The following is a 13,026-nucleotide window of genomic DNA, read 5'->3' as shown; positions in this document are numbered from 1 at the left end:
ACTAATACAGAAGTTGGTACCAGGAGTGGGGTATTGCTGTGATAGGCCTGACCATGCCTTCATTTGAAAGAATGTGGATTTTGGGTCTTTGGATTTGGAAAGCAGTGGAATGCTTTAAATGGGGCTTAATGAGTCATCCTAGTAGGAATATGGAAGACTTTGTTGCTGGGAGTAATTTGAACTGTGTTGACCTGACCCAAGAGATTTCAAAGGAGAATTTCAGAATGTGGCATAAAGATAGTTTTTGTGTTATTTTGGTGAATAATGTGGCTACTTTTTGTCCTTGCCTGAAAAGTCTGCCTGAGGCTAAGGTGAAGATTAATTGCACTGACAAAGGAAGTTTCAAAAAAGCTCAGTAGAGACTTTCTTCTCTGGTTAAGTCTTATGAAGAGAAGTATGAACAAGCATAGCAAGCTTAGAAAGAAAAAATATAAAATATGAGGGTGGTCCTAGTGACCAGTCCTACTAATGAAGGATAACAGGCTGAACTTGCCATCCTTTATAGCCAGCAAGGCTTCAGTATTATGAACAGACCACATTTCCTTGATGAGGTAGCTAGCCAAGAGGCCTCTAAACAGTGCACGCTGATTTCAGGAAAAACATTTTGCTCCACGGACAATGAATACATGGCTGCATTGCTTTGGACAACTTCCACACAGCTTACTAAATGTGAAAATCAAGTGGATGAAGCCTTGGAGCCTTTGCCCCTATCTTCTAGTTTCTCTGTGGAGAAAATATTCTCTACAAGCCACAGAAAGAAAAACCCAGAAACAAAACAAGGTAGAGAATCCTCAAACTACAATCTCTCCTGCCTTGTGCTGATCCAAGGAAGTAAAAAAACATGTTGAGTACCAACAAATATTTAGTTTAACATGAGGTGCTATACTTGAGAGAGAACACAATCCTTACACTCCCTGGGTTTCAGGAACCTCACAGAGATGTAAATAGCAAAATGTGGCTTGTATCAGTGTCAGTCAGGTTCCTATTATGTTACACCAATTATCTTTCTGATTTGAATAACTCCTTACCCTGGGAACATACATAGCTCTGATTCTTTTGCTTGATCTTACTGCTCTTTTCTTCTTATTGGCTTGCTATGAACAACCTCAAAACAAGTGCTTTCTATATGTCTCTACTATCTTGTTTTATTTTGTTTGCTTGAGTATCCTCTTTTTGAAAGCACCTTTTTTAAAAAAAAGGAAAATAGAAGGTGGAGTGGCATGTCAAGGGAATAATATGAGAGCAGTCTAGTATGTAACTGGAATGAGTGAAGGGATGACAAACTGTGGTGGTGGTATATTGTATGAGGAGCATCTATTTTCATACACTAATTTAATATTTCTTAAATGAAAATGCAAGGAAGAAGGGAAAGTAAAATGAACAAAGAAAAGCAAAATAGTTAAGACAAGGAAAGCATAATTTAACAGAGTTTTCATTCTTTTGTGAAGAGGATCACAATCACACAGGATTTTGAGACTAGATCCTTTCTAGACCCTGTGTAGGTCTCTGAAATCACAAGTTTTGCACTCTGCAATGTGACACACACACACACACACACACACACACACACACACACACACACACACACACACACACACACACACACAATGTTCTCGTTTTGTAGAGAGAAGGAAATCCACAGGTCACAGAAAGACAAACTTAACTGCTCATTTAATTACAAAAATATCCATCCTTCCCTCTAAGAAAAACTAATGTTTGAATAAGTGTTCCAAAAATAAAAAATACATGTGTAAGGTTATAGAGCATTGATACATTACTTATATATCAAACATTAACTACTATGTAAAAGACGTTCAGTGTTTTAAAACATTCTTCAATCGCTTCTCGGCCTTTTGGCTAAGGTCAAGTGTAAAACATTCTTCAAGGCTGGGCGATGGTTGAGCACACCTTTAATCTCAGCACTTTGGAGGCAGAGGCAGGCAGATGTCTGAGTTTGAGACCAGCCTGGTCTACAAACTGAGTTCCAGGACAGCCAGGGCTACTTGGAGAAACCCTGTCTAAAACAAAAACAAAAACAAAAACAAAACAAAAAAACCCCTCCAAATCAAAAAATGAAAGAGTTGAAGAGAGGCCCCTTGGTATTGCAAACTTTATATGCCCCATACAAGGGAATGCCAGGGCCAAGAAGTGGGAGTGAGTGGGTAGAGGAGCAGGGCAGGGTGAGGGTAGGGGACTTTGGGGATAGCATTTGAAATGTAAATGAAGAATCTAATAAAATAATTTTAAAAAAAGAAAGAGTTACCATCTAAGACTGGTTATGTACTCATAAGAGATTGAGTCACTTGTCTAAAGCTATTTCATAAATCTTCAACAATCATTTATAGTCATTATTTAAATTTAAACAAAAACAATTCCATCTATTTCTTAGTGTCATTTTTAGTTTTTCATTCAGTCTTATTCTCAGATAGTTCTCATTATATGCAAATAAAAGAAATTTCTGGGTTTTAATACTATATTATAATAGCTATTTACTTCTCATCTCTCTGAAAACTCTGGCAGTAAAAAGCTGAATATTTACATTATCTTCCCCACATACAAAATAAAAGAATATTAAAACCCTTTGAATGTAAATGCTTCAGCTAGATTCTGTGCTTCCTCCCCTTCATTTTCTATTTCAACCTGTAATGCAGACAAGACAGCTCAAAACTCACAATTCATCTGACCAATGAGAGCATCATTATCAATTTAAAGCAGATGAGACAGTCTGCTTGACACTGCTTAAGCTCTCAATATATTATGAAGTTTCATAGCAAATAGAGTATAGAATTAGGAGGTTCTTTTTAAGTGTATAATTCTTTAAATATGAACCTGATAAATGTTAACTATGAGTGCATGTGCACAGAAATTAAACAAACACAAACCTCACAACTCCGGCAAAAATGCAGGGTGACCTTGAAAACTTAAATTTCTGACTGTCCTGATACTACTTATCTCTTGTTTTAGTACAGAGGCCACGCTGTCTACATATTTGTGCTGTAGCAGAAATGTTAAAGGATTCTAATAAAACATTGCTGAAGGAAGATGTCTATCACCTTTTTTCTAACAGTTTCTCAAATCTTAGCAAAATTTATCACACAAAATTGATTGTGGAATATAATCTTTAGAACTTTTAGAAACCAGATATTCAAGTTTTGAATCTTTCTTTCCAATGCACAGCAAAAGTAATACCTGTTATGTATACTGGGCAGTGATATAATATGCAACACAGCTTCCTATGACGAGGGGTATAGAGTCTCCCCATCTCCAGGGGAAATTCACACTGAATGACTCTCAAAGGCTAAGGCCAGGTTTTCACATGTACCAACAGAACCCAGTGATGGTCCAGCTAAGTGCTATCAGAAGGAACTATTGAGAACTTAGCCATCCTATGCTTTCTGTTTCCATACCCCGCCCACTCCCTGGCCCCCAAATATGGCACAACTTATGGCCTACCTCACACCTCCCTCCAACTGCATCAGAGGAGAATCCTGGAAAGAACCTGTGAGCTACATGCCCTGGTGCTCCTAATTTCTAGATCTTCCCAAAACCCTCACTACCTCACAGCTTGGAAACAGCAAAATATCCCCTCCTCTAATGGAGGATTAGAATTCAAATGAATCAGACAGAACAGGCCTCCACAAATCTGCCTTTCTACATTATAGGCAGACAAAGCCCTCCTCTTGTAAAGTTTTAGTTCCTTAGAATCTCCAGTGTTCATCATCCAATGAGCAGAGTCCTCTGTGGGCACAAAGTTGATGAAGGATCTGTTGGATTTGTGCCAAAGAGTAGATTAGTTGTGTCTTGAGGTGGATAGATTCACAGATTTCAGTGAAAACAATAAATAATGTCTGATATGTAAAATTTATCTGCCTCACATTTTAAAAGTACTTTTGTATCAGATATTGCTATATGACAGTTTTAAAATATTTACCTCTGAAATGCCTGTAAATCTCCAAAATATGTCTCCTCAGAGTATGCTGAAAACTGTCCACATTTGCAAGTTTATTACATATGGTGAAAATGTGTAGAACAAAATTAGCCTAAAACTTGTAAGAATATTTATACTTAAATGTGGAAAACTCTGCTTATTAAACTCATAGTTCACCAATGACTAAATAGCTTTTTGAGGCATAGCACATAATGGAATTTGGGCTTCTATTGTGGGACTTCTCCTTTTCTGACCTTGTGTAGGCAATTTACAGGCCCCACACAGGCCTCTACCTTAGATATGTCAAAGTGACTATCCCCACTCCTCCAAAATATATAAGCCTTGAATCACAAGTAAAGTTGATCTGACTCCCAGCAGCTGGTACTGGATAAATCATTCATTGTCCACACGCATAGTTGGGAACCCCAAGGTTGCTATCCTGCTCCCATTGCCTGCATAGATCAATATTAGCTGATGATACTTGAGGGCAGGGTTACATAAAATGAAAATTCTATACATACATTATCTTAATTTGTTACAACTTCATATATATTTGATTCACATCTTGTTTAGTATGTGTGTGTGTGTGTGTGTGTGTGTGTGTGTGTGTGTGTGTGTGTAAATGTGTGCAGTTATTTTTAAAAAGTTTTTTTTTCTTTATTCTCATCTTACACTGTATATCTGGACCATACCTCCCTCCACTTCTCTATTTCCCTCCCAACCTAATATCACACCCAGATATTCTTCCATTTCCCTTAATAAAAGAGCAGGCCACTTGGGAATATCAAATGAACAAGGAATATCATATTTTAATAAAAATAGGTACAAATCCTCATATCAAAGTTAGCAAAGCAATTAAATAGAAGGAAAAGCATCTCAAGCAGGCAAAGGAATCAGACACACCCACCTACTATAATCTCACAACTATTTTTCATGCCTTAGAAGGTCAATTTTAAGAAATGGCTATATTAGATTGATTACATTTATAGGGTTCTCTCAAGAATGTGTTTTTAAAATTCCTTTTAAGGCCACCATAACATGCAAAGCCATTAACCACATTCGCTGCATCATCAGGGTGTCTCTTCAGTATGTGTTATGATTTTGAAGGTAATGGTGCTGTGCATAGGCTTTGCCACATTGGTTACATTCATAGGGTTTCTCTCCAGTATGTGTTCTTTTATGACTTTAAAGATGTCCAAACTATGCAAAGGCTTTGCCACATTGGGTACATTCATAGGGGTTTCTCTCCAGTATGTCTTCTTGTATGTTTTTGAAGATAGCTGTGACATGCAAAGGCCTTGCCACATTGATTACATACATAGAGTTTCTCTACAGTATGTGTTATTTTATGTATTTGAAGATGGTTGCGATGTGCAAAGGCTTTGCCACATTGGTGACATTCATAGAGTTTCTCTCCAGTATGTGTTCTTTTATGTGTTTGAAGGTAATTGTGTCGTGCATAGGCTTTGCCACATTGGTTACATTCATAGGGTTTCTCTCCAGTATGTGTTCTTTTATGCTTCCGAAAACTACTATGACATGCAAAGGCTTTGCCACATTGGCTACATTCATAGGGTTTCTCTCCAGTATGTGTTCTTTTATGTTGTTGAAGATAGCTGTGACATGCAAAGGCTTTGCCACATTGGTCACATTCATAGGGTTTCTCTCCAGTATGTGTTCTTTTATGTGTTGTAAGATGACTGTGTCGTGCATAGGCTTTGCCACATTGGTTACATTTATAGGGTTTCTCTCCAGTATGTGTTCTTTTATGTGTTTGAAGGTAACTGAGTCGTGCATAGCCTTTGCCACATTGGTTACATTCATAGGGTTTCTCTCCAGTATGGTTTCTTTTATGGAATCGAAGATAGCTGTGACATGCAAAGGCCTTACCACATTGATTACATACATAGGGTTTCTCTCCAGTATGTGTTCCCTTATGTATTTGAAGATGTTTACTACGTGCAAAGGCTTTGCCACATTGGTCACATTCATAGGGTTTCTCTCCAGTATGGGTTCTTTTATGCCTTTGAAGATGAACACACTGGGCAAAGGTTTTGCCACATTCATTACATTCATAAGGTTTCTCTCCAGTATGCGTTCTTTTATGTATTTGAAGATAGGTGTGACATGCAAAGGCTTTGCCACATTGGTTACATTCATAGGGCTTCTCTCCAGTATGTGTTCTTTTATGTGTTTGAAGATATCTGTGACATGCAAAGGCTTTGCCACATTGGTTACATTCATGGGGTTTCTTTCCAGTATGTCTTCCTTTATGGATCTGAAGATGGCTGTCACCTGCAAAGGCTTTACCACATTGGTTATCATCATAGACGTTTTCTCCAGTTTGTGTTTTTCTATGTATTCGAAGATCAGTAGAAGACATAAAGGATCCAGTATGCGTGCTTTCATGTATCTGACGGTGTTTATTTCTTACAAAAGCTCCATCATATTGAATACATTCATAGGGTTTCTCTCCAATATTAATTGGTTCATCTCTTTGAAGATGCCTGTGAAATAAATAGTCTTTAACACATTGGATATATTCAGAGAGTTTCTCTACACTATGACTTCACTGAAGCCTGTTTATGTAATTGGTACATGTATAAGGTTTACCCATTTATTATACTAATGACTCATTTTCTGTATGGATTAGTTTAACAATCTTTTCTAATTGTAAAAATGAATCAGATATATTAAGGTTCTATCACTTTGTTTATATCCACAGTGGTTTGATTCATTATGGTTATTATTTACATCTTTAATATTACCTGTGATGGGGCTGGTGAGATGGCTCAGTGGGTAAGAGCACCCGACTGCTCTTCCAAAGGTCCAGAGTTCAAATCCCAGCAACCACATGGTGGCTCATAACCATCCATAACAAGATCTGACTCCCTCTTCTGGAGTGTCTGAAGACAGCTACAGTGTACTTACATATAATAAATAAATAAATCTTTAAAAAAAAATATTACCTGTGATGGTAAGAGCATTTATTGCATGGCTCAAAATTATAATATCCTCTCCCAGTATGAGGTTTTTTTCACAAGTGACAAAATATGCAAGCATTGACAGCTTTACAACAGTGATTGCATTCATATATTTTCCTATGATGTGAGCCATACCACATTTGTGATGTTAAAAAGGATAAACAGAAAATTTCTACATCACTAATATTCATAGGGATTTTCTACAGTCTGATGATGTTTTTGATGTATTCACAATGAAGTTGTAAAAGCAATTAATTGTAAGGCTTCATAATTTTCAACAAATTTATTCTAAGTGGGGAAAACTACAAATCTCCCAAGTGTCCTCTGAGAGAAATATAGGTTTTATGTTAATATGACTTAGGCAGAGTACTGTATTATTTATGTTCCATGACAGACAGACAGACAGAAAGAGATGTATCTGTCCCATATAATACACCTATGGAAGGAAGAATAACAAAATATATACAGCTTGTATTAACTCAGTTTTACTTTTTTTCCTTATAACCATGTGGAAATTGGATTAATGTTTCATTACGACAACCCTTTTATCTTCCATGAACTTGCACTCTCAATAATCTTAGAAACCTTGCCATCAGTATACTATGGACTGTTTGCTTATCAAACAGTTTTGGATATAAACTTATTACATATTCAATGTGTACACTTTTTGCATTATCCGAGTGGTATGAGACTAAACAGACTGGCAGTTCTACAGTGTATATTAAATGTTGCTGTGCTTGAAATGGTACTATCTGTTAAGGCATTGTTTCCATGTTTTTGTGTTAATGGAAAGCCTTGCAAACACGAATTGGATACCTGACACTGAGTTTTCCTTTTTGAGAGAATTTAGTAATCAGTGTCCATAAAGCTGTGCTGATTTACAGTGTTGATTTTAACTAAAACTTCAAGAACAAATAAAGATTTCTTCAAAGGCATATATGTATCAGCATGAACATTACCTTCTATAACTTCCAGAATTTTCACAATCTTCTTCAATATTGTGATCTTCCCAGTTATAGCCTAGAAGATAAGTACCAGAAAATACATGGTATATTACTGGAATTTAGGCAGAATTTAAGAAACTATCTTCAGTGATCCTTAGAAACAGGCCTAATTTATCCACATCATTCTTCCTCCTTCTCCAATGAAACTGTAGATGGATATCAATAACAACAAAAGCAAGCAAACACACAAATGAACAACCACACAACAAAAATATACTTTCCCCCTATTTTAAAAAGAGAAACAACATTCACAATCTTACCTATGGCAGTGAGGTTCCTACAGGTTTCCAGCATCACATCTTTGTAGAGACTCTTCTGGGAAGGATCCAGCAAAGCCCATTCTTCCCGATTAAAGCTCACCAGTACATCATCGTATGTTACTGCTTTCTAAAACATCCCATATATACATGCAAAAGTAGCATGAGAATGAAATATTAGACATATACATTTCATTGACAATATTTTCTAATAATGTTGGTACTTCACCCACTTGTTTCCCGACACAGAAATTATAATGTAATCATGATCACCAAGTCATTTTTGAAGGAAACTGAATAATGAGGTTCTCATCTGTCATTTCTTCACTCTTTGAGTTGAATAAACCCTTGGAAAAGAAAAGCCAATAAATACACATAAAGAGACAAGCAAAAAGATCAATAGTAGTAAGCAAAAAGAGATATTGTGTTAATAATTACAGACTGCAAAAGCAATGAGCAAGATGCTTAGATTGGTAAATGCATTGACTCTCAACACTGAGGATACAGAGGCACAAATATTTTTATTTTTCTTTTCTTTTCTTTTTTTTTAATACCAGCTTGGCCTAGGCATGATTTCTAGGACAGTCAGAGATGTACCCTATGACCCAGTATTTCTTGCAAAAAAAAACCAAAGAATCAAACCACAAGAAAGAAGCAAATTAGAATTTTACTGAAGTTTTTAAAATTAATTATACATTGACCCCAGTTGTATATTCATCTTCCAGAACCTGAGGTGACCTAGTTTTAATTGTAACATTAAGTAATATCTTTTTAAAAGGAAAAAGATGTTTACATGGACAGATGAAAATATCAGCAATGTAAATATTGATGATAAATAAATGACATAAAGATGAAGAACTGGCTCATTAGTGAAGAACAGTTGCTGTTCCTGCCAAGAAGAGTGCCCAATGGCCAGTGCTTACATAGGGGATCATAAGTAACCTGTACTATAATTTCATGAGTCCTGAGGCCATCATCTGGCTTGTGAAAAAAACAGATACACATGAGATGCATATGTATGTATACTGCCAAATTACTCACGTTTTTTTCAACTTAAATTCAAAGTCAACACTACATGCATGAAGAATGTCATGTACCTACAGTTCAATGACTATTGAAATTTAGGAAGTCCTAATTTCATCAATACATGCCAACCTGGAAAACAGAATAATACTCTCCACCAAATTTAACAAATTCAAAATGTTGGTGAAGCTCAGCATAATAGCACATGTTTGACAGGTATAAAAACCTATGATCCAGGCCCATCAGCCAATAGTGTAAGTACGAATGTGGAACAAGCAACAATGACAGGCATGTTGTTCCACAATTAATAGAAGTATCCATGGGCCAGACTCAGGATGATCTCTAAGTCGGAGGCCTACCTCGTTTGCACCCCTACTCTTAGGACAGCTAATGCTACACAGACACGTATTGCTTTCTAAAATAAAGACAAAATAGAGAACACTAAAAAATACAAAAAGTGTAAGCTAGCAAGTTTTGTTATTGTACACTGTGCAAAAACTTATCATTATATTATTCACACACAGATAGCCACCATAATTGATTCCAATCATTATTTCAAGTATTTCCTGCCTCAATATTATATAAGCATTGCTACACATCAATACTCTGAAATTTTTGAATAAAACCTAATAAATCTATGACTAACCAGGTGATCAAATAATGCAGGACCTCCTCCAACCATAACATGGAGAAGGATAATGGGAGTGGGGAATAAGTCTGGAGACAGTCTAGGAGTCATCAGGAGAAAACACCTCTAGCCTAGAGACACAGATCACTGCAAAAATGCAGTATCACTGGATTTTTTTACTGAGAATTGGTCAGATTAACTCAGAGGATGAAAATAGAATTAAACTGCTTGCTTATTGTTCACTTACAGCTTTATATAGAAATATAATAGTCCAGTTTCAATTCTTTAGGAGGTAGCTTCGTTACTACAAGGGCACTGACATTTGGCATATCAATGACTGACAAGAACTCTCTTAGAGTAGAAACTCTAAGGGGAGGCTCTGAGGACACAATGGGGTAACCTTAGTCAAATGTGTAATACAGGAAATAAGGAACCTGAAGAGACCTCCTCCACCCCATTGGAGACTCTCACATCCAAAAGTTTACACACAAAATTGTTCCTTTCTAAGAAGAATGCGGGGACAAAAATGGAGTAGAGCATGAACAAATGGCTAAATATTTTCTGGCCCAACTTGGGATCCATCTCCTGAGTGGTCAGCAAACCCTAACATTATTACTGATGCTATGCTATGCCTGCAAACAGCTCTACCAGTAGCTGAATGAGGCAAATGCAGATATTCATAGCCAAGCACTGGATAGGTAGGATTCATATAGTGAAAATGTCCAAGTTGCCAAAAGCAATCTACAGGTTCAGTGTAACCCCATTAACGTTCTCACACAATTTTTTATAAATCTTGAAAGAGAAATTCTCAACTTCATAGGGGGGGGAAAAAGCAAAGAAAGCAAAGCAATCCTAAACAACGAAAGAACTTCAATAGGAATCACCATCCCTCAACTTAAGCTGCACTAAGCAATAGTGATGAAAACTGCATGATATTGATACAAAAACAGATATGTGGACCAATGGAGTGGCCACAAGGAACCACAAATAAACTCATTTTATTTTTTGATAAAGAAAGAAAAGCAAATAATGGGAAAAAAGAGAACATCTTCAAGAAATAGTACTGGTCTAACTGGATATCTGCATGTAGAAAAATGAAAATAGATTCATATTTATCACCCTACACAGAATTAAAGTATGAGTGGACCAAGGTCCTCAACATAAAAGTGGATACAATGAATCTCATAGAATAGAAAATGGGAATGAAAAGGTCAGCTCAGGAAATTTGGGAAGGTCATGAAACACTTGCCCCTCTGGAAGGGAGAAGCTAGTTACCATTTCTCAGACCACAGTGCATGAACCAACTTGTGGATTGGGACACATTCCGCAGGATGGACCGCTGCCCACTTTCAGACAAGGGAAGTCCTTGTCACCTCATTCCCTAAAGACCAATCAGTTTAAGGGTACACTGTTCCACCAATCATATTGTGCCTACTTGCTGATGGTCTATTCTGCCCCTGGAAACCATATAAAAACTTGCTGAATGAGTGCTGGGGGTTGCCACCTCGTCTTCAGGTCTGGGATGACCCCAGTATACTGGAACAATAAATTCCTCTTGCTTTTTGCATCAATGCAAATCAAAACAATTTTACACCCATCACAATGACCAAGATCAAAAACTCAAGGTATACCACAAGCTGGCAAGGATTTAGAGGAAGGGAAACAGTCCTCCATTGTTGGTGGGAGTGCAAACTTGTACAAGCAATTTGGAACTCCACTGGGTAGCTGCTTAGAAAACTGGGAATACTTCTACCTCAGGAGCCAGCTATATGCCCAACCCCTAATCATACACTCAAAAGGAGCTTCAACATTCCACAAAGACATTTGCTGAATTATGTTCATAACAGCTTTATTTGTAGTAGCCAGAAACTAACAACCTAGATGTTCTTCAAATCAAGTGTGAGTGTAGTAAATGTGGTAAACCTAAGCGACAGAATACCAATCAGCTATTAAAAAACAAACACATCAATAATTTTACAGGCAAGTGGATGGATCTTGAAATTATCATGAGTGTGGTAAGCCAATCACAAAAGGACATGCATGGTATGTACTCACTTATAAGTGGATATTAGCCATGAAATGCAGGACACACAGGCTATACTCCACAGGCACAAAAGAGGTAAAGAAGACATAATGCACAAGTGAGAGACACTTAAATCTCACTTAGAATGCAGAATAAAATAGCTGATTGTCATATCGATGAAAGGAGACAACAGGAGGAAATTGGGAGGGTTCAGGATCAGGTTTGGGGAGGGAGAGGACAGCCAGCCAGATGGCCATGAGAATATATGGAAATCTGCAACTGTAGGAGGTTGGGAGGTGGCAAACATCTGAAATTAACTTCTGCAATGGAAGATCAAGTCTGGCTCAGCCCGACTGGGACAGAGCGACATAGTTTCTGCACCTGGCACAAGCCCCTGGTGTGAGCTTCCTAGAGTGTTGAGGGCTGCTGTGGGCAATAATAAGGTATATATTTCAAATTCCTGCAAAAAAATGTTAAGGACTCCATGATAATTAGAAACAGCTGGAGTCCAGGAATTAAGGGTGTGCCTGTGTCTTTTCAAATGGTAAATATTGGGACCTTCAGGACAGCATTTTAGGGAAAGAACCCTCAATATATGAGTTTGAATATATTATTTTCTCAACTATGCAAAAGTAATGATTCAATGCATTATATGAGGGTCTTCATGAATCTGAAGGAACAAAGGCAGTGCACAGTGAGCCAACTTGTTAGAAAGATACTCCAAATATCTATTTGTTTGTTTCTTTGTTTGCTTAGGAAGGCAGACAGGTTCCTGAGTTCAGGATCAACCTAGGACAGAGCAAGATTACCCTCTGGCTTGCTGGAAATGGTAAGTTCAGGGCAGGGTCACACCCAACTAGCCTATCATCTGTGCTTAACAAAGGCAGACAGAGCATTGAGTTATTTTGCAATGCTAAGAAAAAAAAAAAAAACAAAAACGTATGCCTCAGTCTCCTAGAATCAAAGGCTTCGAGTCATGGAATGCTGATTCATAAGATAAACAAAACTAAAACCTGGAGTAAATGACTAGATTGATAGGTAAAATGAAAAACTGTACCTGTATTCTGCTGGAGATGACCTTACTAGAGAAATGTTTAAACCAAAAAGAAAACTGCTATTAGAATGAGCACACACACACACACACACACACACACACACACACACACACACACACACACA

The 13,026-nt window shown here is 37.3% G+C and overlaps 1 protein-coding gene across 1 annotated transcript; it reads right to left on the bottom strand.

Annotated features, from left to right (window-relative positions):
* Positions 1-4,765: 4,765 nt before the first annotated feature.
* LOC110315175 (zinc finger protein 431-like) lies at positions 4,766-8,307 on the bottom strand. Its single transcript, XM_029534712.1, has 3 exons — positions 8,177-8,307; positions 7,872-7,932; positions 4,766-6,435 (listed from the first exon to the last, which is right to left on the bottom strand). The coding sequence occupies exons 1-3, from the start codon at positions 8,208-8,210 to the stop codon at positions 5,160-5,162; spliced, it is 1,371 nt and encodes a 456-aa protein (XP_029390572.1). The 5' UTR covers positions 8,211-8,307; the 3' UTR covers positions 4,766-5,159.
* Between the last annotated feature and the right edge of the window lie 4,719 nt (positions 8,308-13,026).

Source organism: Mus pahari, unplaced genomic scaffold (genome assembly GCF_900095145.1).
Source record: "Mus pahari unplaced genomic scaffold, PAHARI_EIJ_v1.1 scaffold_11368_1, whole genome shotgun sequence".
Classification (NCBI taxonomy): Eukaryota; Metazoa; Chordata; class Mammalia; order Rodentia; family Muridae; genus Mus; species Mus pahari.
This window is presented reverse-complemented; position numbering and strand designations above follow the sequence as displayed.